The sequence below is a fragment of the Sardina pilchardus genome, chromosome 7, assembly GCF_963854185.1.
Source record: "Sardina pilchardus chromosome 7, fSarPil1.1, whole genome shotgun sequence".
NCBI classification, from domain to species: domain Eukaryota; kingdom Metazoa; phylum Chordata; class Actinopteri; order Clupeiformes; family Clupeidae; genus Sardina; species Sardina pilchardus.
This window is the reverse complement of record NC_085000.1, coordinates 15,485,686-15,510,677: the sequence shown is the minus strand read 5'-3', so window position 1 is coordinate 15,510,677 and position 24,992 is coordinate 15,485,686. Positions and strand designations below refer to the sequence as shown.

At 43.9% G+C, this 24,992-nt stretch overlaps 2 protein-coding genes and 1 pseudogene across 11 annotated transcripts; all 3 read right to left on the bottom strand.

Annotated features, from left to right (window-relative positions):
- Positions 1-271: 271 nt before the first annotated feature.
- On the bottom strand, positions 272-13,467 carry tpd52l2b (tpd52 like 2b). 7 transcript variants are annotated; one of them, XM_062540866.1, is made up of 10 exons: positions 13,256-13,467; positions 11,513-11,634; positions 10,955-11,103; positions 10,242-10,301; positions 7,453-7,500; positions 5,726-5,827; positions 3,907-3,933; positions 3,421-3,465; positions 2,426-2,474; positions 272-2,140 (listed from the first exon to the last, which is right to left on the bottom strand). In XM_062540866.1, exons 1-10 carry the CDS (start codon positions 13,272-13,274, stop codon positions 2,054-2,056), a joined length of 708 nt encoding a protein of 235 aa, XP_062396850.1. In that variant the 5' UTR covers positions 13,275-13,467; the 3' UTR covers positions 272-2,053. The 7 variants fall into 7 exon arrangements, with proteins under 7 accessions (XP_062396850.1, XP_062396849.1, XP_062396851.1 ...); XM_062540865.1 differs by having other exon boundaries at positions 11,513-11,661; positions 13,256-13,462; XM_062540867.1 differs by lacking the exon at positions 10,242-10,301 and having other exon boundaries at positions 11,513-11,661; positions 13,256-13,458.
- Positions 13,468-14,063: 596 nt separating this feature from the next.
- On the bottom strand, positions 14,064-14,911 carry LOC134087400 (histone H2A, sperm-like; annotated as a pseudogene).
- A 755-nt stretch (positions 14,912-15,666) lies between these two features.
- On the bottom strand, positions 15,667-24,531 carry trim101 (tripartite motif containing 101). 4 transcript variants are annotated; one of them, XM_062540863.1, is made up of 11 exons: positions 24,362-24,531; positions 23,969-24,162; positions 21,213-21,361; positions 20,921-21,095; positions 20,562-20,657; positions 20,154-20,387; positions 20,044-20,066; positions 19,802-19,926; positions 19,333-19,652; positions 18,630-19,037; positions 15,667-16,343 (listed from the first exon to the last, which is right to left on the bottom strand). In XM_062540863.1, the coding sequence occupies exons 2-11, from the start codon at positions 24,131-24,133 to the stop codon at positions 16,224-16,226; spliced, it is 1,815 nt and encodes a 604-aa protein (XP_062396847.1). In that variant the 5' UTR covers positions 24,134-24,162; positions 24,362-24,531; the 3' UTR covers positions 15,667-16,223. The 4 variants fall into 4 exon arrangements, 2 of the variants coding, with proteins under 2 accessions (XP_062396847.1, XP_062396848.1); XR_009939824.1 differs by lacking the exon at positions 18,630-19,037 and adding exons at positions 17,089-17,214; positions 18,059-18,170 and having other exon boundaries at positions 16,210-16,343; positions 23,969-24,531; XR_009939823.1 differs by lacking the exon at positions 18,630-19,037 and adding exons at positions 17,080-17,214; positions 18,059-18,170 and having other exon boundaries at positions 16,212-16,343; positions 23,969-24,531.
- Between the last annotated feature and the right edge of the window lie 461 nt (positions 24,532-24,992).

Below are 24,992 nucleotides of genomic sequence, written 5' to 3'. Positions count from 1 at the left end.
CCTCTCCTTGACATTGACTGAAATACAGAAAACTATTGCAAACTTAACTATTACTAGTTACTACCGTCATCGGCGGCCATAGTTTAGAACATATGTGTTTAATCAAAATACGCCACCAAGTGGTCAAAGGTGTAAAGGTGAGTGTGACCCATACAATATGTGGGATGCAAGCATTTAGTGTGCTCTCAGTTCTTGGTGCTTTCACTTCAACCTGCAAACAAATTATATCAATAAAAAGGTTAAATTATAACTCATAACACTATACAACCTATTCTTTTAAGGAATGCTTTATTGATATCCCAAACAGAGTAAAAACATAAACTGAAAACTGATCCATCATAGTTGGCTTCAAACAAAACAATAACATTTCCTCTGTACATCTAAAGGTCATATAACTAAATTATAGCTCTATGGTGTGGTGTTTAGCCTAATCTATCTTGCCCATGACATTTCAGAATACACACTGCTTCCATAACCTCAAAAACCCAATAGCCCTCATTCTGTACAAACTAGTATGCAGTGTTCTACACTTTCAATAGCACACATGAATTTCGGTGATAACACGCAACCAATGTCTATCTAATAATGGCAACTTTCTTCATATTTTGTTTCAAATATGCCAACCGAATACAAATCCCTTGCAGACCAATCCCCCCCCCCCCCCAATATCTAGGTGGCTGTAAACTACCCATATGGCCACACAGACACGGAAAACCACACAGCGTATGGCCACACAGAAAAGGACACGGTGAGTGTCATGAAGGCAAAAAGAGTTGATCAAAACAACACAAAAGAGAAAGAAAATGACTTTTGCAGGCCAATTACACAACCTTCTTCATCTTGGTGAAGTAAAAAAAAAAGTGACCGTGCGTGCAATGCTCAAGATGGCCGTAGTGTCCAGTCTCTACTAAATCAATTAATTAATTAATTAATTAATTAATTAATTAATCAATCAATCAATCAATCAATCAATCGACAGCACATTTTAAAATATTACGATTGTTTGGGTTCAATGTTGAAAGAGCCAGGTTAGTGTACATGGAAGTGAGCCTCCACTAGTGAGGTTTCACAAGTTACTGGTGTAGATGTGCATGAGTGGTGTCCGACGTCCTATCACCACAACAGTGACAGACTAGCGTGCATTGGCTGAACACCACGTGCGGTATGGCACAAAAGCAGGCACATAATCAAGTCAAAACTCACAGTTACCCTCCCAATACATAATTTCCAACTCAGTTGACAGAAAATGGAGGGAAAACAAAAAGAAAACATAAACATGACAACAAAGCATAAAACATAATAACAGGCATAAGCCAGAAATCAGACAGATCAAGCAAACACTAGTGAGAAAGTGTAAGGCTGAGAGATTCCACATTCAGCAGATGTACTGCAAAGCATTGCTTCACGCTGTACGCAGTTTAAGAAAAACAAAAGATTGGAGTAGAATGGTCAGCAGCTCAGAATGCTGTGATCATTTCTCCTTTTTTTGTTTACATTTTTTAAATATTAGTTGTTTACATTTCCATCTCTTCCAATCCTCTTTTATCTTTGCTTATTTTTTCCATTTCCATTTTGGCAGATTTCCCTCACCTAGATGAATGCTGCTTGGCAGTACACTTTAAATATAGCTGTTCATATATATATCTTTGTATATAGATAAAAGTTATGTAAAAACATTATGCAAAGCAGTGTAAAATAGTTTATAATACAAAATGGTTTAACATCTTTTATTGTCTGTTTTCTTTTCTCTTTTTTGGTGTCAATTTTGATTTTTACATCTGTCGATTCCATGTCATGTAGCCTTCAGGTGAGTGAGGGTGCTTGCGGTGCTGTTTTTTTTTTTTTTTTCCCCGATGGCAAGATGAGCACATGCTTTTTGAAGGGTCAGGAGGGCAAGGTCAAAGGTCATGGCTGGCAGGGGAGGATGGAGGAGACAGGAGCTGGAGGTCACAGGTGGCTGACTGGCGTCACTGGAGCGAGAGAGATGATGCGACTGTACAGTCTGGGAGGGGGGAGGTGGGGGGTGTGAGGCGTGCGCAGGGGGGGGCTGGCTCTAGAAGGGGGCTTTGTCCTGTACAGGGTTGGTCTCCTGCGGGGACTGGGCCTCTTCGCCATTTGGCTGAGCGCCAACCACTTTGGTCTGGGAGGGGCAGAGAGAGGCAGAGTGCGCACCAAAACAGGAAAACAGGATGTCAGCGGCAGGGTTAGAAAAAACAAAACAATCGTTAATGTAATTGTATGATGCTCCACTAGGTGGCAGGTAAACATTTTTGAAAAGGCGATAGTGTATGCCTTGGTGTTTACTGTACGTGACTACTGTTACAACAGCATAACTTGAGGCATATCATTTAACTGTACAACAATTACGCAAATTAAAACCACTTTATGCATTCAGCTCCCAGTGGAGTCCATTTCTGGGTCTCACCTTGAGGTTTCCAACTTTGTCCTCAAAGGATTTAAAGGTGGGTGAGTTCCTGCAGAAGAGACAGAAATGGAGAAAAACAGGAGCTTAGGCAAAAATGACCACAAAGAGCTGAGACTCTCGACTACACAATACTGCACTGGCTCAGCTAAAGATGAAACCGGTCAGTGTCCACTCATCTAGTACTCACACCAATAAGTCACTGTACAGATTTCTGTCTCGGTGCACAAACGATTTCTGTCTCCGTGCCTTAGAGCAGAATATAGGTCTGGTCCTCTACTATGGGGCTAGCCAGCAGTCAGTTAGTTCTTGTACAGTGCCCTCCATAAGTATTTGAACACACACTAAAGTTGACTAAAAAGAGGAATATAAAATCATCTTTTGGAAACTGTGAATAAATTAAATACTATTTTTCCCAGGTCATAGACCTAAGTGTTGGAACCCCTATGCTAAATTCCCACAGAGACAGGCAGATTTTTATTTTTAAAGGCCATATTCATGGATCCAGGATGTTAAAGGCCATATTTCATGGATCCAGGATACTATGCATCCTGATTAAGTTCCCTTGGCCTTTGGAATTTAAATAGCCCCATATCACCACATACCCACGACCATGCCTAGAGATTGGCATGGTGTTTGGTTTTTTTTTCAGTTAGCCTACTAACTCATTTAATTCTCATTGAGCTCAATGCAAATCAAACCAGCTAATAGGCTAACTGATAAAAAAAGAAAAAACACATACCAATATTTTGCTTCACAAGAGTTTACCTATGTCTGTCTACATGTCATGTTTAACTGTATAATGGAAAGATAAACACAAACAGTTTGCAAATTACCTGAAAAAAAAGAACAGATTATACCCATCTAAATCATACAGAACCAAGTCACAAGAGAGGCAAGTCATTCTCACATCACGGTAGGACCGTTATCTATCAAGAGCACAGGCTCTGATTGAGAGAAGGGAAATGGGGTCCTGCTGCGTCCCCAGTGTACGTTACCTCATGGCTGGCATACTTATGGAGTGGCGGATCGAGTAGTTGCCACTTTGAGTGCATTAAAAGGAAGACAAGAAGTGTGTGAGTTATAAAGCCAGCAAGAGCATGTGAAGAAAAGACAGACAAGAGAAGACATTAAAAGCAGTAAGAGGACCCATTAGAGCTAATGGGGCTACAGGCCACTTATCAGAGAGCCTTCCACCCACCACATATATTTAGCAGTTGGAAGAGGCTTAGCAATTATTCATGAAAAATCATGTCCATTGTATAGTACAGGTTATGCAAAAATATTAAAGACATGCAAGAGCAGCTGGTCAAGACAGGTACTGTAGTACTAAAGGGCATTCTGATAAAAAACAGAGCTTAACCTCAGCTGATGCAGAGGAGGAGGAGGAGGCTGAGAGCCTTCAATTTTCCATTGTGAAAATCTAATTATCATTACTCTGCTAATGGTGAGTTACAGGAGTGGGACCAATCAATCAGTCTTACCCAAAGGAATGAGAGAAAGGTAGAGCTCTGTTGGCCAAAGGAGGGCAGCAATTAATAAAAATAAAAAAAAGATACAAACAAAAGCAATCAGGTTATGCGTGAGGAAGACATATTGGGGAGGCAGGCAACACTATACGAGGGAGGATGCTTGAGTTTAGGATATCTCAGTGCTGTTCTATAATTAGCATGACTGTGCAAAGAGCTGATGCAAGGCTGAGGTCATTATGGGTAGCTTAATGAAGATGAATTATTAGCCATGCAGGAGAAGAGTAAGCAAGTGTCGGTGCAATGTCAATATTGAGATCAGATAGACAGCCATGCTCTGAACCAACCCAGGCATGCATCATCGATAGACAGTTTGTCAGGAGATTCGGAGACGAATTTAGCGCAGACGTTTTTTTGTTGGCAAGCGCTGTTTTAAGTCCACTAAGCTGTTTTCAACACCTTGAACTTGTGGCTGAAAACAGTAAGTTCCATGCAATTATTCTGCATTACAGTCCCAAACTGAATTGAGCTGAGTGACCACACTTGGTACAATCACTTTCAGTATGTAAAACCAGCATGCACCAATTATCTAAATAAGTCTGGTGTTTCATGGTAGTCACATATTTGATAGCTCAGAGTATGGCTATCTAAATGGATTTCATAGGGACAAGTATTTTGAAAATAAGACTCTAATGCACATAAGCAATGCTGTCAGTATGCTATTCAATCATGTCTAGGAACAGAATGGAATATACTATACGACATTAGCTTTAAATGCATGAATTGCACAGTGTGACTGGACATCCTACATAATTATTTAATAGATTTCTGTGTCTCTTCAACTATTTTTAATGTGGAATGGAGCATGCGATTGCATTCAAAGGGATTCTCATCTCCAGGTCAGGTAGTTTATGGGTGTTGCTAATTTTGCTTTGGGGGAGGAGACCCAGTATCAACATCATGGAATAAAATCACACCTCAGCCCATAACATGAACATAGTGTGCCTTCGTAGAAAGAGCCCTGTGTGCGGATTTGAGTCCAGTCATATGGATAAATGGACAGTCAACATGGAGGGAGAGGAGGATGTGCTAGCGTGAGACTAAGGGCCTCTCTCATTCGTCTTTCTATTTATCCTCCCTTCCTTCCTCGGCCCTCGTTCCCACTGATCTACATAAAGAATGATGGGGCAGCAACAATGGGATAGTCTATCCAGTGTAGCTTATAGACCAGTGGGAAGAAGCCTGGAAGACCGAGCATCGAGGATCGAGGAGAGAGGTTGAGAAGGGGTCTAAGCATGCAGGATGGAGTGGGAGAGGGAAGGGAAATAAGGACAGATGAGCTATTAGGAGCTGATGAGCACTCTAGAAGTGTCTAGAAGCCAGCGACTTCCAACCAACAAAGCCAATCATATAACTGGAAAAACAGTTCAGGCAATAAATATTCATGGATTTCATCAGGTCCCTTTCCACAGGTGTATTAATCAAGCATTGTGTACACTGCATTGATAATCAAGGTGCTTGATTTTATATACCTGTGGAAAGGGACCTGATGAAACCCATGAATAGCTAAAACATGCAATATTTCTTTACACAATCGTTTTGTAAGCTATTTGGCATAGAGAGGAACAAGTTAAATTGGTAGAACAAGGCACTAGTTACGCCAAGGTCACCATAGCAGTCTCTCTGAGTTCCTCCGTCTACAGTTCCTGATAACATAGATGTAAACATAAGGGGCTTTGCTGGTTGGTGCATGGCACAAAGAGTGTTTGGACAGGAAAGGTGTTTGTCTAGGTCAGAAAGGAAGTCCGGTCTCTCCCTGCAATTTTTTTGATACCTCATGTCACCCAGTTTCCTGCTGATGGCGGTGCCCATGGTGGAGAAGGCAAGAGAGGTCTTCTGACCTGCCTGAGACAGGGTTTCCTGAGTCTTTTTATATCTGTGGACAGAGACAGGGAGAGAGAGAGAGAGACAGGGGGAGAGAGAGAGACTATTTATCAGCAATAAATCATGACACACACACAATGGCTCACTTCAAATGTATCGCCCCTTGCTATCTCTACTCGGAAAGATTTTTGGAGAGGGCAGCACTAGGAGGAAAAAAGAACAAAGAGAGAGCGATATGGATAGAGAGAAAGTGAGGGAAAGAAACAAATGTTAACGAAGAGGGTCCTTGGACACATACTCAGCCGCAGTCATCTGTTCATTTCCATGGGCATCACTCCGCAAAAGCTTAAAACATACAAAAGAGTCGCAGCGTGTGCGTGTGTGTGTGTGTGTGTGTGTGTGTGTGTGTGCGTGTGCGTGTGCGTGTGCGTGTGTGTGTGTGTGTGTGTGTGAATATGTGAGAGGTGGCTACCCAGTGATAAAGAGAGAGGGAATGACCCATTTCTGAGAGAATGGAGTCACATGTGCCTGTTTCGTGTGCTCCACAGGCTTTTCCACTTACGGTAACAGAAAAGGATGTAGGCTCTTTGAGTACACCTGGGTGTGGTGGACGTGTTTATCTGCTGGTGCCAAGCCCGGCGCGGGCCACTAGCACACGGTCAGGGAAAAAAACATCCACCATCCGTTCTCCAAGAGATACTCCTCTGTGCATAAAAGGATGGACTGCAACGGTTTCAGTCCAGCAGCCGGATAATCCAACTATTATAACAGGGGCGTGATGGGCCAAAGCGCAAACTGAGTGATCAGCTGGATACACGGACACAGAGATCAAATGATGGGAGTGGTGAGAGCACTCAGTAGTCCGACTAGATTTCCAAAATAACACACACACACACACCCACCACACCACACACACACACACACACACACACACACACACACACACAACCCCACCCTCAGCAAGCAGCTCAGCTAAGAACTTCAGATTAAGCCCCAAGGAATGTGAACTTGCCCAACCGATGCAGATCTGTAGTTGGAATGACAGCAGTACTGAAATTGAAAATAACACATACATACATACGTACATTCATACAACACACACACACACACACACACGCGCGCACAGACTTCACTAGCATGTTGGTTTGTCGGCTGACTCATATCTGGAAAAACATATTCCCTGGATTGGACTAACTGCGGTCAGGCTAGGTAAAGGTGACTGCCCTCATTCAGGCCAAAGCTGCTTGTTTCCACACTCCTCACCCAAAGCGAAGCCCCATAAGAAATGTGCACAGTAGTGCCACCACCAGAATGAGAAGATCGCCACCAACCAACCAAGCACCTGGACCATTCAAACGGCACAGACTCCTCCGCCAACTCACCCAGAACATTTAAGTTTGTTAACCAGCACATAAGATACAAGAGCGTCCAAGCACAATCATACACATCATACAGACATAAAGAAGCCCCTGTACACTACCAATCAGGTTAGAGAGAGATCATAAGCATCTAGACACATCAGCATAATATCAGAACCTTAAGTTATGCTGAAATAACCTTGCACAGATACTAGATCATTACAGCTAGGCTACATGTTACTCAGGGATGAGAAAACTAGAATCAACAGACTTGGGCCAAATAAACATAAAAAATACATGGAGGAATGTAACAACTCACGCTTCTGACTGGGCAATGTCATCCAGAGTTGATGTCGCTGAAAGATATCTACAAGCAGACAGGGTGACAATTCAAACATTTGCTCTGACATGAGGGGCAACACCATTAGTGAACTACACACATGCATCAACAATAATAAAACAATTATTATGGGTTTTATTAAGCACACAGGCACACACGCGCATTAGACAAACAGGCCTGCGTATACAGTATACTTAAAAAAACGGACAAACAAACAAACGAAAACAGTGCTGGATACATCTTAATCCAAGTGTTGCCATTACTGAGTTCTTTGGCATGACTTCCACCAAAGAAGAACCAACACAGACTTTGCAGAGGCACTTTGTTAATGTAGCATGTATATGCTGTGCATGTAGCCTACATAAGCACATAAAGCATATGCTGCTGGCTGGGTAGTGATGTACTGTAACATCCATAAACTCAAAAAAAGACAGTGTGCATTAGCGGAAAGCGCGTTTAGGAATCCAATAAATCAGGAGGATTATGGAGCAGCTACCCCACCAGCAGCATATGCGTTAACGTCCCGTGGTCAGCAGTGGCCTCCCTCACAGGGCAGCGGAGCCTTTCTGATGACCGTGACGGGAAGCGGGAGACGGTCAGCTCTAGTCTATGCACTGTGCGGAGGCTTGATTATTACACAGGTTATTAGGTGAACTACAAGGATGAGGTGGGGAGGAGGATATATAAGGTGCCTCTCATGCAGCGTTTATACGTCCTCCCTCGCTCCTCGATCCTCACTGATCTACATAAAGAATGATGGGGGGGAAACAATGGGATAGTCTATCCAGTGTTTGTTATAGATCAGTGGGAACGCCCCTCGAGGATCGAGCATCGAGGATCGAGGAGGCATGTTGAGAGGCACCCATACACTGTATGACAAAAACCTGGATTCACCTCTGGGTGACCTTCAGGTTCAACACTCAGAATGCTGCGACTACTTCGGGCAACACAAAAAGCCACTGAAGGGCTTAGCTGGCTTTCGAAAAAAAATCACATGGAGTTCCTGTGATGCCTTGTTCATATGTGCTTTCAGATACGGACCTGAGGCTCATCGTTGGCGTGTGCTTGACACTTACTCATTATGTCCAGAGCAGCTGCAGTGCCACCCTTTTGATAGCTACGTGGCACAAGCGCTGCACTGTACAATCAGAACCTGTCTTGGGAGCAATCATGTGACTCCACGCACACCGCACACCACACAAGAGCACAGCACCAGCATTCTACTGTACGTCCTACAAGCTCATTCCATGGGTGGATTCCGGCCAGTCAGGGGCCAGGCGCGGTCAGAGGGCTGGGTGCCATGGCGAAAGAGAGAGGGAGGAAGGGAGGGAGGGAGATATAGAGAAATAAAGAGACAGAGAGGTGAAAGATGGAAACGTGAGAGAGAGCGTGTGTGTGTGTGTGTGTGTAGAGAGAATGTGTATGTGTGTGTGTGAAAGATGGAAGCGTGAGAGAGAGTGTGTGTGCGTGTGTGTAGAAAGAGTGTGTATGTGTGTATGGGAGAGAGAAAGAGAGAGAGGGAGGTATTGAGAGAGAGAGAATGTGAGCGTGTGTGTTCTGAGAGGCAGGTGTAAGATCTCCCATAGGGTCACGATTAAAAACCCTGTCCAGCCAGTTTTGAGTCTAGCCAGCCATCCGGTAAATTCCAGTAGCTGGGGTGAAACAGGAAGAGAATCTGTTAATATCTGTTACTAGAACTTGGCCGTTTGTGGCTGGACAGAGATAGCTCGCTGGTAAGCCTTCAGAGGAAATAACAAAATATAAGCTCTCGTGCCTGCCATTAGTCAGGGCCTAAAAGGGTGTGAGAGTCTCACTCTGAGCATTACGCCTGGAGGTTTTCTGTTAGATTAAGACAAAAGAGGTCCTGAGATACGAATGACTCAGCAACCACTCTAATGTGCGGGCTGAAACAGGGGGGTCTGGATTTTGAGGAACAACAGCACTAAACGGCACTAAATATAAAAGGTCATTCATGGCTATGAAAGGAACAAGTGAGATGACAAGAGGCGGAGGACAGGAAGATTGAGACAGAGACTGAGGAAGAATAGAAGAATAAGACAGAAAGAGAGAGAGAGAAACAAACAAACAAGTCCAAGAGCATAAGAAAACCAAGCTTTTGTTCTGCAGAACTGGGACACGTTTCATAACCTCCTACCACAGCCACCACAAGAAACTATCTGTGTAATGTGCATTTTCCTGCCCAGTGCCGAGGACAGACACTGCCCATCAGAGAGAGAGAGAGAGAGAGAGAGAGAGAGAGAGAGAGGCAAAAGGTGATGAGTGTTTCCGCCAACCACGGCACAAAGATGTTTCAGAACACCAAATCACGCCAGGACAAACGCTCCTGTCCAGCTGACAGAGAATTAGTACCAAGTACCAACACCACAAGGCAGGCTAGACAGCAGACATTACTGTAATTCAAGGCATACGACACACAACAACATCACACTAGTATGCATGTGACTACTGATCCCTGTACAGATATCCAAGAACTCTGCAGTCATACACACATTCATGTAGAGCCAAATGAATGTGTGTAGGGGGACTGTGTCTCTCTGCTGGAGTACTGCATGCGCATCAGTGCTGTCTGAATGTGCACATAGCTGTTTGACAGAGATACATTCATGACAAAGTATTAAGCAGCTATTCTATGAGAGTTGGAGGGTCTGAAAGAAGTCTGCTGGGGCCTGGCGATGAGCAGGTGGGGAGAGGCTCACAGTGCACAAGGCAAAAAGAACACAGCACACTGCTCATGCAGACCGACTCACAGATCAGAACCAACAACTTTCTCATTCCACTCGTTCAGTCGTCCTGCGGTTCTCACATAGCTAGAAAGGGGGGAAAAAAGGGGGGAAAGGCAAGTTCACACACTGCGCTGCGCTACACCGCATGGGAAGCAGGCCGTGCAGACAGGAGGTGGTTTTCACACTAGTTTGTGGGGAGGTCTGATGGATTTACTGTGGCTGCGAGAGCCAAGTGGCCAAAGTCACATGACTAGCGCTGACATGGAGACTTTTGAGCTCTGCTCCTTACAAGAGGCTCTGCCCTCATTCAGCAGGTGAAATAATGGCCACGCAGACACAACCACAGTAAACCCCTAACGGCTTCAAATAAATAACAGCCAGAATGGCCACCTCAGACATGCCATGGCACAATTAAATGAATGACAGATTTCTATAAGGGATAGACATAAATGAAACATAAGGACTGTAGCAGGGGGGGCTAGTTTGAACAGGAAATAAAAGCGTTTTCCTGTGGCATACTGTAAGGCAGCGCGCACAAATAACAGCCATAAAAGGGGCTGGCAAGCAGCAGCTAAGCAGAGTGAACTGAAGCTTAGCGATGACGCGGCGACCCTGAGTGGTCATGTCAACAGTCATTCTGTACGGTCAGCCTAACATTTGCTGAGCAACGCAACTACAGGAAAATATCACTTCCTCTGAAGAGAAGTGGCTTGACCCTTCTAGAAGCTTCTACTCACGCATTTGAGGTCTGGACGTCCTGCCAGCCTTTGGTGATGTTCTGCTTGAACTCGGTGAGGGGACTGAGGCCTAGCTTCCGCTTCAGCTCGGTGGCGTGCTTCTCTTTGGCCGAGAGCACCTGGCGCAGCGTGTGAATCTCCTCCTCCACCTAGCAGAACAGAGAATCGAATGCACACTGAAACACTGGAACCAGAACCTGAGCTGACTAAAAGGGAAGTGGAACCGAACATCAATATTTTCCATAACATCAGTACTAAATGGATTCTTGCCGTTACATTGACATAAAAGGTGTTTCACATGCATGTTGTATCTTTGTCATTAATCTATGCCAGTTTAACTCATCCTTATAGACAAGCAAAATTGACAGTTGATGAGATCAGAGAGAATCAGAATATTAGTGGTTAATTGTGAGACATGACGAACATCATGGTGACTACTACGCCTTCTTTGAGAAATAAGTCCAATTTTACAATGTCTCAATTGCATAATTTCCTTATGTTCTGTTTATAGTGGGGCTGAGCAGACCCTGGTGGATCCGTAGTTATGGCATTACCTACCTTGGTGAGCTCCGTGCGTAGTTCCTCCGCCTCCTCCTCCGTCAGGTTGGGGGGCAGCGGTCTTTCAGCGTTTCCTACGGCTCCTTCAACGGGGACATCCGCGAGGTCGTTTGTGCCCAGGCCTTTGTTAGGAGAGTTCAGATTGATGTCTGCAACCATTGACCATCGAAACAGAGAGACTATAAGGGAGGGTTTCTTGACCTCCTGCTTTACAGTATAGCCTACATCCAAACAATTGCACAGATATGCAAGAAATATGCTTGCTCATTTTTGTTATGCTTGAAAAACAATGAATAATGAAACTGAAAAAAAAAACAAGACAAAAAGGATCGACTGTGCATAACAATTTAAAACCCCTTATTGGCATGTGATTATAATGGGAAGAAACAATAATAAAAGTTTAGAAGGTATCTGTAGTTCACCACTGTACGGCTGAATTAGTGGCTGCTGAGCTCAATGCAACACTGAGCTATTGTAACATGAGAGGAGTCAGTGTAACTAACTACGCCATTGACAACAGCTATGCGGATAACCAGGGGAATCAAGTCGCACAAATCTGCCAACAACATCATCAAACATGTTAGTGGAAGTTCAAATTTGCCATGCTTATAGGCTACTGGCCTATAGTTGGCCTTAAGTTTAAAATGCTCTTTTAGAAAATATTACCAGTGAGATGATAAATGTTGATTGATTTCACTCTGTATCTTTAGATCTTAAAACATATAAAACAGCTGTAATTGTTACCCTCCTCCAGACATCTTGTAACTAGAGGCACCTCCTATGCTACCACAACACCACAACTGTACATGAACAGAAATGGAACAACTGCCTACAGTATCACTTCATGGAAGTGAAATAAATACCTAACAACAATACAACATATTCCTAAACGACAACTGGCTACCAGTTGATGATCAGATACATTCTTGACAAGAGTAACGTTAGGCTTGACAAACTAGTGCAATAGTTTACCGAACTCGTTAGGTAACTGATACATCTTGTCGCTATCGGGGAATCCTTGCTAATACTGTGCCAAGGACTTGGTAAGAAAATGTTAATTATTTTAGCTTGTTGAACGGCTATTGCGCAAACAACAAGGTAAGATCATCTCAAGTAGAAGTAAAACATGTTTGCCATATTCATAAACATAATGAGTTATAAGCACAGACGGTAGTCCATCCGTGGGCTGTCTCTAGCGAGCGCTAGCTGAGGGATAACAACATTTCACATAATATTACTTGTGACAGGTTTATGTTCTGCCATTAGGCTACGTTACTCGCGTTAAATTGGGTCCTCATTTGTTTATGTGAATCTTTATTCTAGCCTATATTCTTCTGTTAGCTGTTCTGAACTTATATTAGCAGATGGTTGGTTCAGCTGAGACATCTGAATTACCGTTTAAATATTAAATTTGCATTTTAAAAATATCCTGCTAATGTTAGCTAGCTTGCTAGCTTCCAACCGATTGCTCCTTAGGACAATAAAAGAGACATGTCCCATTCACCATAAAGATATACATGCATTATTTTGTTATTATTACTTAGATCCAAAGTAATAGAATCTCCTTTGACTTTTCCTTCTCCCCCTAGGGTTCTTGAAGAAGCTAGAAGGCTAGGCCCATTTCGCAGCCGTGGTATGTACCAAGGATCGTTAGAGCACGGCCATCCCCGCATACGATTCCACCACCACTGAATAACTGATAACAATGTATCAGATATGACAGCTGTCGCGTGGTTCATTTACCTTGATTGGCTGTGTCCATGGCGTCGAATAAATGAAAAGACGTCGAAATTAGTTTCTGGGAATAAACAAAAAATCCGTTTGTAATATTCGTATGACCGACACTTAACTCCCTCTTCTTCTCCCGTCTCCTCGACTTGCCCACAACAACAATTCGCTGAGACAGTCACGGCCAGGCACACGGACGAGACAGCCAACTCAGCTTGATGATCTTTACGTTTACACCCTTTCCGGCGCAACAGGATGACGTCTACACAACTATGATGGGGTATATATTTTTCAATGTAGGCTATCTTAATCCTTTATCTTTACTTCATCCTTGTGGAAATGCATATTTTACAGTACCGATTTATTCCTCAATACACAAAGTAGCATTTGTCCCCAATCTTTCAATAGCCTAAACTTCATATTAATTTGGACATAGGCTATCTAATAACATACAGCATTTCCTGATCCCATTTATAATGTTCCATTCAGATTTGTATGATTTAAACCCCCCAAAGTCTTATTTTCATAATTTCTTGAGGTCACAAATAATGTCACACCATATGATAATTCACACCAAATAACATTCTGTCAATGGAGAAGTGTGCAAGTATTTTACAAACAATAAAGCACAGTTTACCACAAGTAGGCTATATCACAAGGTTCACTGTTAAAATTTCTTTGTGTAAAACAGAATTCCACCAGATCTCAAAGATGGCAGCTTTTCAAGGTCTATAGGCACTGCCCACATCTTTCACCCCAAGGATTCAGATGATGAGGCGAGGTGGATCACACCATTCATAAAATGCATCACACAAAACACAGGTGTAGGTGAAATATCATTTTATTTAAGACAAGTGGTTTAAAATAACTTTGTTTATAATTTAAAACTCTTGAGAAGTTGCATCTGTGCCATCATGTCTGCCCTCATGGTCTTTGTCTGCTCTCATGGTCTTCTTGGGGACCAGTTGAGCGTGGATGTTTGGAAGAACTCCACCCTCCGAGATGGTGACCCCTCCGAGAAGGGTGTTGAGCTCCTCGTCATTCCTAACAGCAAGCTGGAGGTGACGTGGACTGATCCTCTTTTTCTTGTTATCCTTGCTGGCATTACCAGCCAATTCCAAAAGTTCAGCACACAGGTACTCGATTACAGCAGCCAGATGCCCCAGTTGCCTTTGCGCAGCAAGCGGGCAATACGAGCAACTGGGAATTGCAAACCAGCACGGGCAGAGCGAGTCATGTTAGCTTGGGCCTTGGCAGCAGCCACTTTCTTTCCCCGACCAGACATTTCTGTAAGGGAGATGGTGATTAAGATTTGGATTGCCCCCTCAAATTGCCAACCTGACAGACAACCAACTGAAACTATAGAGGCATGCCATATTTCCTTGCTTCTTTTCTCATGGTTTACCCAAATAAATTGTGCCCCCTTAGCCCTAAAAAGTTTAAGGTGTCTAAATCATATATGGGTTTGAATCAGAGAGAAAAATGAACAGTGTAGTAACACTGAAGTAAAATTGGTCATACAAGATAATGAGTTGTACATTTAACAGATAAAAAATAAGACTATACTGGCCTTTAAACCACATGAAAACACACAAAACCATATACTTACTTGGTGAACTTTGATAGCTGCAATGAGAATGTCAACAGTGTGTGACACTTCCTGAGCCTACCCTGCATAGGCTACACGTTTTATAGTGTGTGCCATTATTCTTGATTGAAAGTAATTGTCAGCACCTGGTCCTATAGCAGACCATTAATTAGTCAATAGACCTCTGACGTTTGCCTACAAAAAAGCTACCATCGTTGCCCAAATAAGGAGATCCGGTATCTTTTTTCTATGGGAAAATAACATGGGGATTTTGAATTATCGCACCTGTTAAACTCTCACAGGGATGAAGAAATTGGAAATGCAGATGTTTTGCGCTATACAGTTTTGTCCTCTGCCTTCAAGTGTATACTGTGATCTTTGGTAGGTGAAGACGGCACACTTTGATCTTTGCTACCCCAGAGCTATAACTTACAATAGGCAGTTAGCTTCAATTAACACCCGGAACTCCTTATATGGGCAAAGATGGCAGCTTTGGATCCTATTTGTAGGCAAACTTCAGAGGTCTACAGTAACTGTAGAGCATACGATCCCCTTGCATTTTTTGATAGGCTAGCCTGGGACCCATCAACGCTATCCTTTCAATATCTCCCTTCTTCACTACATTTTCCTAATATCCTTGCTCAGAAGTTGCTCAGATAAGTTACTGGTGTGCTCTGGATGTGATAAAGTTTGAGTTTATGAAAACAGTGTCCACAGCAGATATAATTGATAACCAATAAATGTAGTGATTAATTCCCCTCTGAATGGTCACCTCAATACCATAATAATAATAATAATAATAATAATGAATAATGAAATAATAAAACTAACAATACAACAAGTTTCATGCCCTTTATTCTACAATCACTGAAGGACATCACACTTCCAACATCTTGTAGCCTACTGGTAGACATAAAATCATCAATGAAAGTCAGAAAAAATGTGTCCAAGGTAACCATTAATTATAAACTAGGCCGTATGTCTCTAAAACTACTGGGGGGAAAAAATACTGTGGCTCAAACAGCAACTAAACCGAGGCATAGAGTAGCCATAGCTCAGAAACATTAAGACATATCGAACACAGCAATCAAATAATTATTTTCAGGGAAGGTGTCTGAATCTGTAGGCTACTCAATAATAGTAAATGTCACTGTCAACTCAAATACGTCAGTTTTTCCAAGGTCAATTCGAAAGAATTTAAAAATTCATTATTGACGGAAAATTGTAATCTGTCTGTAGCACTTTTATCAGAAGAAAATCCAATACAGACGAGCCTTCTTCAGCACATGTCCTGGCTGGAATCAGCAAAGCAGTCCATCACCAACAGGTCTTCTTTCATTTATAGTTTGCCCTTTGTGGATGGTAGTGCGATAGGCATTGCTTGACACAAAGTCCTCACTGCTTTGCCTTTTTGGAGAGAGCGTTCAGCCAGGAGAATGAGAAGCTGAGGCGTGTAGAGTCACCGCTGCCAGGGAGGCTGGGTCTGGGCTGTGCAGGGTATACTGGGGCTAGAGACTGCACAGAGAGTGAGCAAGTCAACACGCAAGCACACAAGGAAACATCCATACTCACATCATATTGATGGACGTGTGCATATGTATGGCACTGGCACTATGTACGGTGTCTTCCAGAATTATTGGAACCTTTGGTAAAGTTGACTGAAAACATGTACAAAACAATATTTGGTGATTTTAATCTCACAATGAAAACAATGAGGGAAAATTCAACCTTGAAGGGAAGCAGATTTATTCAGAGAATTTGTTTTTTTTTACAAAAACACCTTGCCTACAATTATTGGCACCCCTAGAGAATCTACATTATTTATACCTGTTTTTAGTCAGATTTACCAAAGGTGCCAATAATTCTGAGAGGGTATTGTACACACACAACACGGAATGATGATTTGGATGAAAGCTGCTCTCTATAGAGACAGGGCAAGATAGGACAAGACACAGCTATTGCATGTGTAACACTCGTTCATATTCACAAATACCAAAACAACTTTTTAACACTCCTAAACATTGTGATTGGTTAGTCCTAGGCCATATGAAGTACTCCTTCACACTAAAAACAAACCACCAGTCAATTGTTTCCTCAAGTAGGCCTGCAGGACACGGTCAGAAATGTATTGACTGAAAGCGTATTGCGTAGCATGTTGATCCAGTTTTGCTCGCTCGCCAACCTCACATGCAAGGCCATGAAGACTTGAAATTCTGTTGGAACCTGTTTCATTCCTGTCAGCTATACTGACCTGACTGACCTGCCTGCCTGCCCTGTCACCCTATATGTCCAGCCACAAGGGGGCGCCATGGCTGGGCTCTGAGGCTGACCCAATGATCTGCTCCATCACTCTCCCGTCCTGGGGTCCCACTGAAGGAGGGTGACCCTAGAAAAGGAGGGAGGGAACAGACTTTGAGTACCTTTGTATTCTTTTTTTTCCCCACTTATTTAATTTTCTTCCCTCCCTGTGTCTTCTTGTTTGTTTTGCCAGAATACCTGAACTGTCTGGCTTGTTTGCCATTTCTATTTTTAAAAATGTCTATGCCTTCTGGAAAATAACCCCCTTCTATTTTACTGTTTTTGCTGAGTCATTTTAACAGTGTGTCAGATCCAGAGTATCTGCCAAGAGTTTCCTGCAGATTGAAATGGATTAAACGGGAGCCAGAATCCAAAACAACTCTCAGAGCATTGCAACACACAAAGACTGGAAGTGTAACCAGCAAAATAGGTTTCATGCCAAGATTACACCACTGAGTCCTCTGTTGTAGCAAACAACACATGCTGTGTGTGGTGCAGAGTGTAATTTCTTGGTCCAAATAAAAACAAACAAACAAACAAACAAACTGTTCAACTAAAGTTAAACAAATATGATAATGCACATACATCTTTCAATCAGCTAATGCCTTTGCATTGTTTTACATGGTAAAATATTAGATATACTGACAAGCTATTTTCAACTTGGTTATTGCAGCATTCCATAAACCAACACAACTGTCTATATAGACACTCTTTTCTTTCCATGGCAGAGAGACAGTTTTGTTCATCTGGGCCTGAAAATTGCCTCACAATCTCTACTTCATTGCCAAGACAAACAAAGCATGCCATGGAAAGGTCACTGTCTGCAAGCAACACTTTGTTTACACACTCAGCCATCTGCCAGTGTAATCATGTCTATCCCCTATACCCCAAAACAAGCCCTCATTCACATAACAGCATTCTCCGACCAGTACCTGGAACTCGGCTCTTCCTTCACTGCTATGTACAAATGATGCTCTGAATGTGCCCCCAGACCCGCTGAAGAATGACCATCAAAGCCACGAAGTAAAAGAAGAAGGTGACGGCCTACGAAGACATGGAAGTGATGGAGGAACAATGGCAATGAGATCCTGAAGCCGGCTGGCACACAGTCACATGACTTGAGGGAAAGACCGTTAGCAGGTGGCTTCACAACACAGTTTTCAAATACACTCAATATTTCCCAACAACATTATAGGCTACAAGCATTCTGCAGCTGTCACCCCAAATAAGTTTACACCCGTTTTCTTTGAGTACAATTTTTGTGTTTTGTAAAGTCACCTAAACCGTGCCCTTCCCTCAACTGAGAAGACGGAGGTGGTGAAAAGTGGTCAGGGAGATGATATTAAAGGCAAGGCGGAGGCGGCCATGATGTACAGGTGACTTGATGGAAAAGAGCAGCAGGACTAGCAGGAATGGCAGCAGCAGCGATGGTAATGGTGATTGGTGATTGGTGGTCACGGCAGGACAACAACTACAACCTAGTCCGAGGGGAAGAAAACTGACCTGTGGAGAGATGGCAATCATACTGCTATGGTTGGCAGAATGCTGGCCTACATCGGAGTCTCCATCCCCTGTCTGATGGAGGAACCCTGGAGCGGTCTCTGAAGAAACCCTCCCAAAATGACTGGTTGGGTTTTCTGGGGCCATGGGGATAAAACCACTTCCCATCCACGCAGGAAGTGGGAAGGACTGCTGGAATTGGGACTGTGGTGGAGTCGGGGGTGAGGAGTCCCTTACTACATGGGGAAGACAGTCCGGCACCTGCAGTGAGTCACTGGACAGGGACACACTAGGACCGGCCACCTGCCAGCTGTTGGCTTTGTACCAGCCGGGGTAGAGCTTTGTGTCTTCGTTAGCCCCTGCCAGCAAGCTCTGGGTTCCCAAGTCACCTGCATCATGCTCCCGCTCGTCCTTGTAAGGTATAGGGTAAAGGAAAGCTTTTCTTAGGGGGTATGTCAGAGAAACTAATGGGTGGTGTTATACTCACGGTTCATCACAGTAAACAAAACAAACACGTTATTATGCATGACCATAGTAATATATTAGCCAAGTGGAAAAGCAGGGAATCAACGCAAAATGGGGAGATTTTATGGCTGATTAGGCCTGAGAGGAAAAAGAGACTGGGGATTAAAAAACAAAGAGGAGGAAATGGTAAGGTCATGGAGAATCAAGTCACAAGGGGAACACAAAAGTGAGCTCGCTTTACCTGCTGGATGCTTATCCCCTCTTGTTTACAAAGGTCCAAGATTTTGGGGTCAGAGCATCCTTCTGCCTGTCCCCGAATCTCCTCCCTATCCCCCTCTTCTGAGTCCTTGACGTCCCACGTTTCAGTTTTCAGCTCCAGCACTGGCTCAGAGTCCTCTGTCTCGGGGAGAAGATCCAACATGGGAGCATGAGGGCCGGCTTCAGGCTCAGCTTCAGGCTCTGGTTCTTGCTCTGGGTCCAGTTCAGTCTCCGGTTCTGGAATGGGTTCAGGTTCTTCCTCAGGCTCTTGCTCTTCCAGGACCTCCTCAACTTCCTCTTCAACTGATGAAGATGGCAGTGTAATCATGCAAATGTAACTCTTAAGAAACTGTAGTCTCTATAGCCACGAGATTGTTGACTGCATAAAATAAATGTGTATTATATAAAGCACGCACATACAGTATATATAAAACAGAAAGCTAATGACTCACTCTTGATGAAGTCAAGCTGGTAAAGAGCCCTCTCCTCTGCATTGAAATTCACCTTGTAGTGGTCCATGTTTTCATAACCAGGCTCAAGGGATTCCACAACAATGGTATTGGCTGCCTCATTGACTCTGGTGAGTTGATGCCACACACAAAGAGAATAAAGGCTTTAAACACTGTACCAATGAATCCCCTAAATATACAGTAATATCAAAGGCGGCATGAATAAATGACAAGGTAACACTTACTTCTCGATGAGAATCTTTGCATTCTGTGGTGGTGAAAAAAAGAGTACAGTGTTATAGTTCAATAAGTCACATACAGTATACTACCCGGAAATCCCTCACAGACGGAGTACCTGAACAAAGGCAGCCATTTCAGGCTCCTCCATGGTGTGCAGGGCATTCTCCACCAGCTTCGAGTTAGAGCCCACCTGCTCTCCATAGGTGCGCACCAGAGACTGAGTGTGGTTTGTCTTATCATCCTGTTCATAAGTGATGCGTTGTGTCATGATCTTCCTGCGCTCTTCTAAGATGGTCGACAGACGATCAAACTTCTCACAGAGAGCCTGCTTCTGGATCTTGCTGTTTTCCTGTGACAGTGAGGATGTATTACTCAGCGTTGAAGTAAATTCAGTACTGTTTAACATGGATGAAGATGTCTTAACATGCTGATGATATCCTGTATCTATGGTGAGATGATAAGATTACAGGTGACATGACCACAGGCATATTATTTTACCTATTCAAAATGGGTTTGAACAAACCTCTATGCTTTGACAGATCTCCTCCAGTTCACTGATGGAAGCTTGGACTTGGTCATTTCTGGCCACCAGTGAGTCAATCCCACCACTGAGCTCTGCCTACAAGGAAATTTACTTGAAATTGAACCCTTTTGGAAATGGCACTAGCACTAATTGTTTTATTTTTTAATTTTACATTCAGATACGACTGTGATGATGCAAACAAAGACCGTTTGTTTGTTGTTCCACTGTTGGTATAAACTTTTGCCCAAACATAGGCATACCTCAGACAGGCCTCTTTTCATGAAATACTGTGACCAATAATAGTTGATACCTGCTGTTAAACGACCTTCCTTAGGCCAGCTGTCCATGTGAGTCCTCACCTTCTGTTGCTGGTAGACCTCTGGCAGAGGGGCTACCTGACAGGACCTGTGGGCTCCAAACACCTTGCAGAGCGAGCAGGTGGGAACATTGCAGGAGATGCAGTAGATGTTGACTTTCTCACCCTCGTGTTCCTCACAGGTCAGCTGCACGGGAACTTTTGGCAGGGGCCGGGAACTTTAATCAGAGAGCAAAAGTGACACAAAAAGGAAACAAATTAATCAAATATTATGATGAGTACAATTACTTTTTTTTCAATGACAATGTTGATGTTGATTGATCCTAATTTCTCACCTAGCAGATTCCTGCTTGTAAACGTCAATGATGTTCTCCACCAGTAAGTTGCGCTGTAGCCCGTACACGCCGTGTCGATCCAGAACCACTTCGTGCCGACAGGAGGGACAGCGGAAGCGTCCACCGGTACCGACCTGAAACAGTGACGGCTGCATCTCTTACTCAGCAAGCCTGTTCTACGGATGATCATTTTTAGAACTCACAGGTCAGCTGTGTCAGAGACAGGACATGTCTCAAAGGCACGCTTCATCACTCATACTGATACTCTCGGGGCATAAAACATCACCATCAACAGCTGGTGTGTCTAAACTATACATCCTTCCTCGGTGAGCGTTAACTGTCAGCTGCTACCCCAGGGACTTTTTTGACTTTTAATGTGAAATATTTGCATCAGGTGACCATCAATGTGTCCTGATTTGGGCCAAGATCTGACCACTGGGCTAACGTGTCATGACGTGTCTTCACATCTCCTCAACCGCCCCCAAATTAACCCTCTCACTCAACCCCAGTCTGCATGCCTATTTGCTCCACTTCGCCATTTATACACATCTGAGATAAACATGACATTTTGTCAACAGTTGAAGGTCAAAGCGAGTTCACTGACGGATTCAGAAAGAGTTGGAAACCTTCGCAGCTGCCTCCAGCACCCTCTCTGAGGAAAAGCAAATGGAAAACAGAGAGAGAGGGACAGAGATGGCGCTGGGGAGGGAACCAGATGAAAGGTGAGAAAGAGGCTACCCTGAAATAGTTGCAGTCTTTAATAGACTTCAGCTGCCTGGTCATTTGGGCCGGACATGGCGTTCCGAGGCCTCTTGGAGTTGACCCGCACGGTGTGAATCAGGACTAGATTAGAGGCTTAGGGGACACGACAAGCCTCAGTCCATTTAACTAAGACAGGCAGCACCAAGCTGAAAGAGGGAGAAGTGGGGAAACAGGCCCCAGTCCATAGCCAGCCATCCATATAAGCCCCTGCAGTTGCTGCTGCAGCCGGTACCGGTCTCATCCCCTACCCACTTGTAAAGGGTCAGAGGTGAGAAGCAGTAATCCTATATAGCAGGCCCACGTGCTAACTTTTTCCATGTAACATATAGATTGGGGCTAGGCCCCCTCCACCAGATCCATGCTCTTAACAAACAGTCTAGTACCATATCAGGTTCCTATGTTCTGTCAGCACTGGTATGTTTTTTTTTTTCTGACTGCTCGCAGAACAGTCACAGGTTTATAGGACAGACTTGACACACACTAAAGCAAGAAAAAGTCCCATGTCTTTATTTAAAGACCGTGACGTTTCGGGCCTGTGAGCCCTTCCTCAGACGTCAGACTTGACACACAGGCAGGACTAGCAGATGAGGTGCCAGCCAGGTCACAAGGAGAAACTTGCTTTATTTACTCCCCTGCACACAGGTGACAATCTGCCAGAACAGTGTCCATCCCTCTCACCTCTGTCGTCCTTTGCTAACGAGAGTCCATACAATCATGAGGTAAAGATCTGCCACAAGCCACAGATTGCAAATTGAGATATTTATTTGTCAGTGTGGAGAGATTTGTCCATCTGAGTGGCCTATAATCTTTCCAGTTATTCTCTCGTTGGGTGTATTGGGTAGAGAACACATCAAAGACAATGAGTGCACAGCATCAACTATAAATAGGCATACAGTGCATAGGTATTCAGTCTCAGTTCTCGTTTAGCCATCTCTCATCCAGACACCTGTTAAGGATTAGTTGGCTGCCCATTTGAATACTTTGATGTTACAGTATTAAACCTTGCTCTCTACCTCATCCATCTGCCTGCACATATCTGGACATGAAGCGCGTCATGAGTATATTTACACCCATGTGTACTGTACATATATGTGCAAATGTCTGTCTGTATTGAATTATGCTCACTGCCAAATTCTGAAGAGAATATGGATGTCTATAGGCAGTGGCCTTGTCAGTTTCAGGTACTGAGTGAGCGCTATTCTAGCAGGGTCTTGTGTTGATGAGCCCACGCATAATCCACAGTTGATCCTCTGGCATGTTCCAGCAAGAGGGCAACGCTCATTAGTAACCTCCAGCCTTGATCAGTCATCTAGGCCGAGTTACGAGCACTTTAATTTGCGTGAATCATTTTTATTTGATCTGCCTTCATAAACAATTGAAGACACAACCCTTGTGCGTGTGTATGTGTGTGTGTTTACGTTGGTAACTTTGCCTGGACTTTCTGTGCCACAGCTGGGGGTTGAGCAAGAGGAGTATGGCTCTCAAAGTGGCTCAGATTTCATGCTGTTTACCCATGGCCTAGATATACATTAAAGTGCTGTGACGGCCTTGCTTGGAAAATATTTACTGACGATCATCTAACCCTTCAGTGCTTCCAGAGAGAATTATTAGGTCTTAAAAAGATACATTTGCCTATTACGTGTCGTAATTCCCATAACGTGTTAATTTAGTCATGTCCATACAGATTCTTAGTCGAACTGTATACCAGAATATTTTTTTTTTATGATCTGTATTGGCGTAATTAACAGATTCTCTACGTAATTATGTCACAGAGATAGATAGAGTACATGGGTGTCCATTTACAAAGGCAGACTATTTTCAGATTTTAAGAGCTTCCAAGACAGTCATGCAGACACTGATTTAAAGTCTCTCCCTCCCTCTCACACACATACACACACACAAAAAACAAAAAAGACTTGGCATTCTAAAGACAAGACTCTTTTTCCCTTTTTAAAAAAAATTATCCAAACGGGCACCACGCATGTGGGACACACCTGGTAGAGCTCGTTGGCACACTTGCGGCAGAGGTTGTGCTGGCAGGGCAGGATGACCACTGGCTTGGTGAAGACCTCCAGGCATATGGGGCAGATGAGCTGCCTCTCCAGCGTGTTCATGGCCTGGTCCCGGTGGTAGGGGCCTAACTCCAGGGGCAGCGACATGCTCTTCAGCCTCTGTGCTCCCACACCAGCTACAGGAGATCCAGGAGATAGATGAGAGGAGGAGAATGGCGCACACAGATGGGACAGAGAAAGGAGAAGGAGAAGGAGAAGGAGGAGGAATCCACTGGAGCAACAGGCAGCTGGTAATTGGTAGTCAGTCCTCACACTGCCGTTCTTATACACATTTTTCTTCCTTCCTTCCTTTGCCTCCCTCGTTCCTCTCTTTACCTTTCGTTCCTCTTTGTCCCTCCTCCCCTCTCCGTCTCTCTCTCGAGGCACAGGAGAGTGCAGTTGGCGTGTATCTCAATCACCCCCCTCCACACACACACACACACATAAACACACACAAACTCACAAACACACACACACACACACACACAAACACCCCTATCCTGTTGGTGGGTATGGTGGGTTTAGCGGTGGCAGAGGCAGAGAGAGGGAGCAGTGCTGCTTAGTTGGTGGGTGTCTGGTTACTGGCAGGCGTCCAGGGGCTGCCCCTAGCCACCCGGCCCATATCGGGCCAGCGGGCGGACGGAATGCAGGCAAAGGATGCCAGTGCTCTTTCTCCAATTACCCAGCGGCTCTGATGCCATGGCCCTGAGGACGGCAGCCAACAGCTGATCACTGCGCTGTGTCCATGGGGTGTACTGTACCAATCATGGCCAGGCAAAGCACTATGTGTGGGTGTGTACAGTACAGTATGTGCTGATTAACATGCCGTTTACTGGTCTTTGTTGATTGAATAATAATTGTGCTATAAAAGTCATTATATGATTGACAACAGTATGTGCATGTTCAGGATTCGTAAATATCACATTGTCAGACGGTGAAATAGCCGAAGTGCAGAAGAGTTTAAATG

What these genes read in the sequence shown, in the direction of transcription:
- tpd52l2b (XM_062540865.1), bottom strand. An exon ending in GACGTCCAGACCTCAAATGC is followed by an intron (nt 10,302 to 10,954) that starts GTGAGTAGAAGC and finishes CCCCCTTTCTAG; the next exon opens with CTATGTGAGAACCGCAGGAC. An exon ending in AGGAAACTGGGTGACATGAG is followed by an intron (nt 3,934 to 5,725) that starts GTATCAAAAAAA and finishes TTTGGCCAACAG; the next exon opens with AGCTCTACCTTTCTCTCATT.
- trim101 (XM_062540863.1), bottom strand. Translation starts at nt 24,133, where the DNA reads ATGTCGCTGCCCCTGGAGTTAGGCCCCTACCACCGGGACCAGGCCATG. An exon ending in AGGTCTACCAGCAACAGAAG is followed by an intron (nt 20,658 to 20,920) that starts GTGAGGACTCAC and finishes ATTTCCTTGTAG; the next exon opens with GCAGAGCTCAGTGGTGGGAT. An exon ending in CCAGCTTGACTTCATCAAGA is followed by an intron (nt 19,653 to 19,801) that starts GTGAGTCATTAG and finishes CATCTTCATCAG; the next exon opens with TTGAAGAGGAAGTTGAGGAG.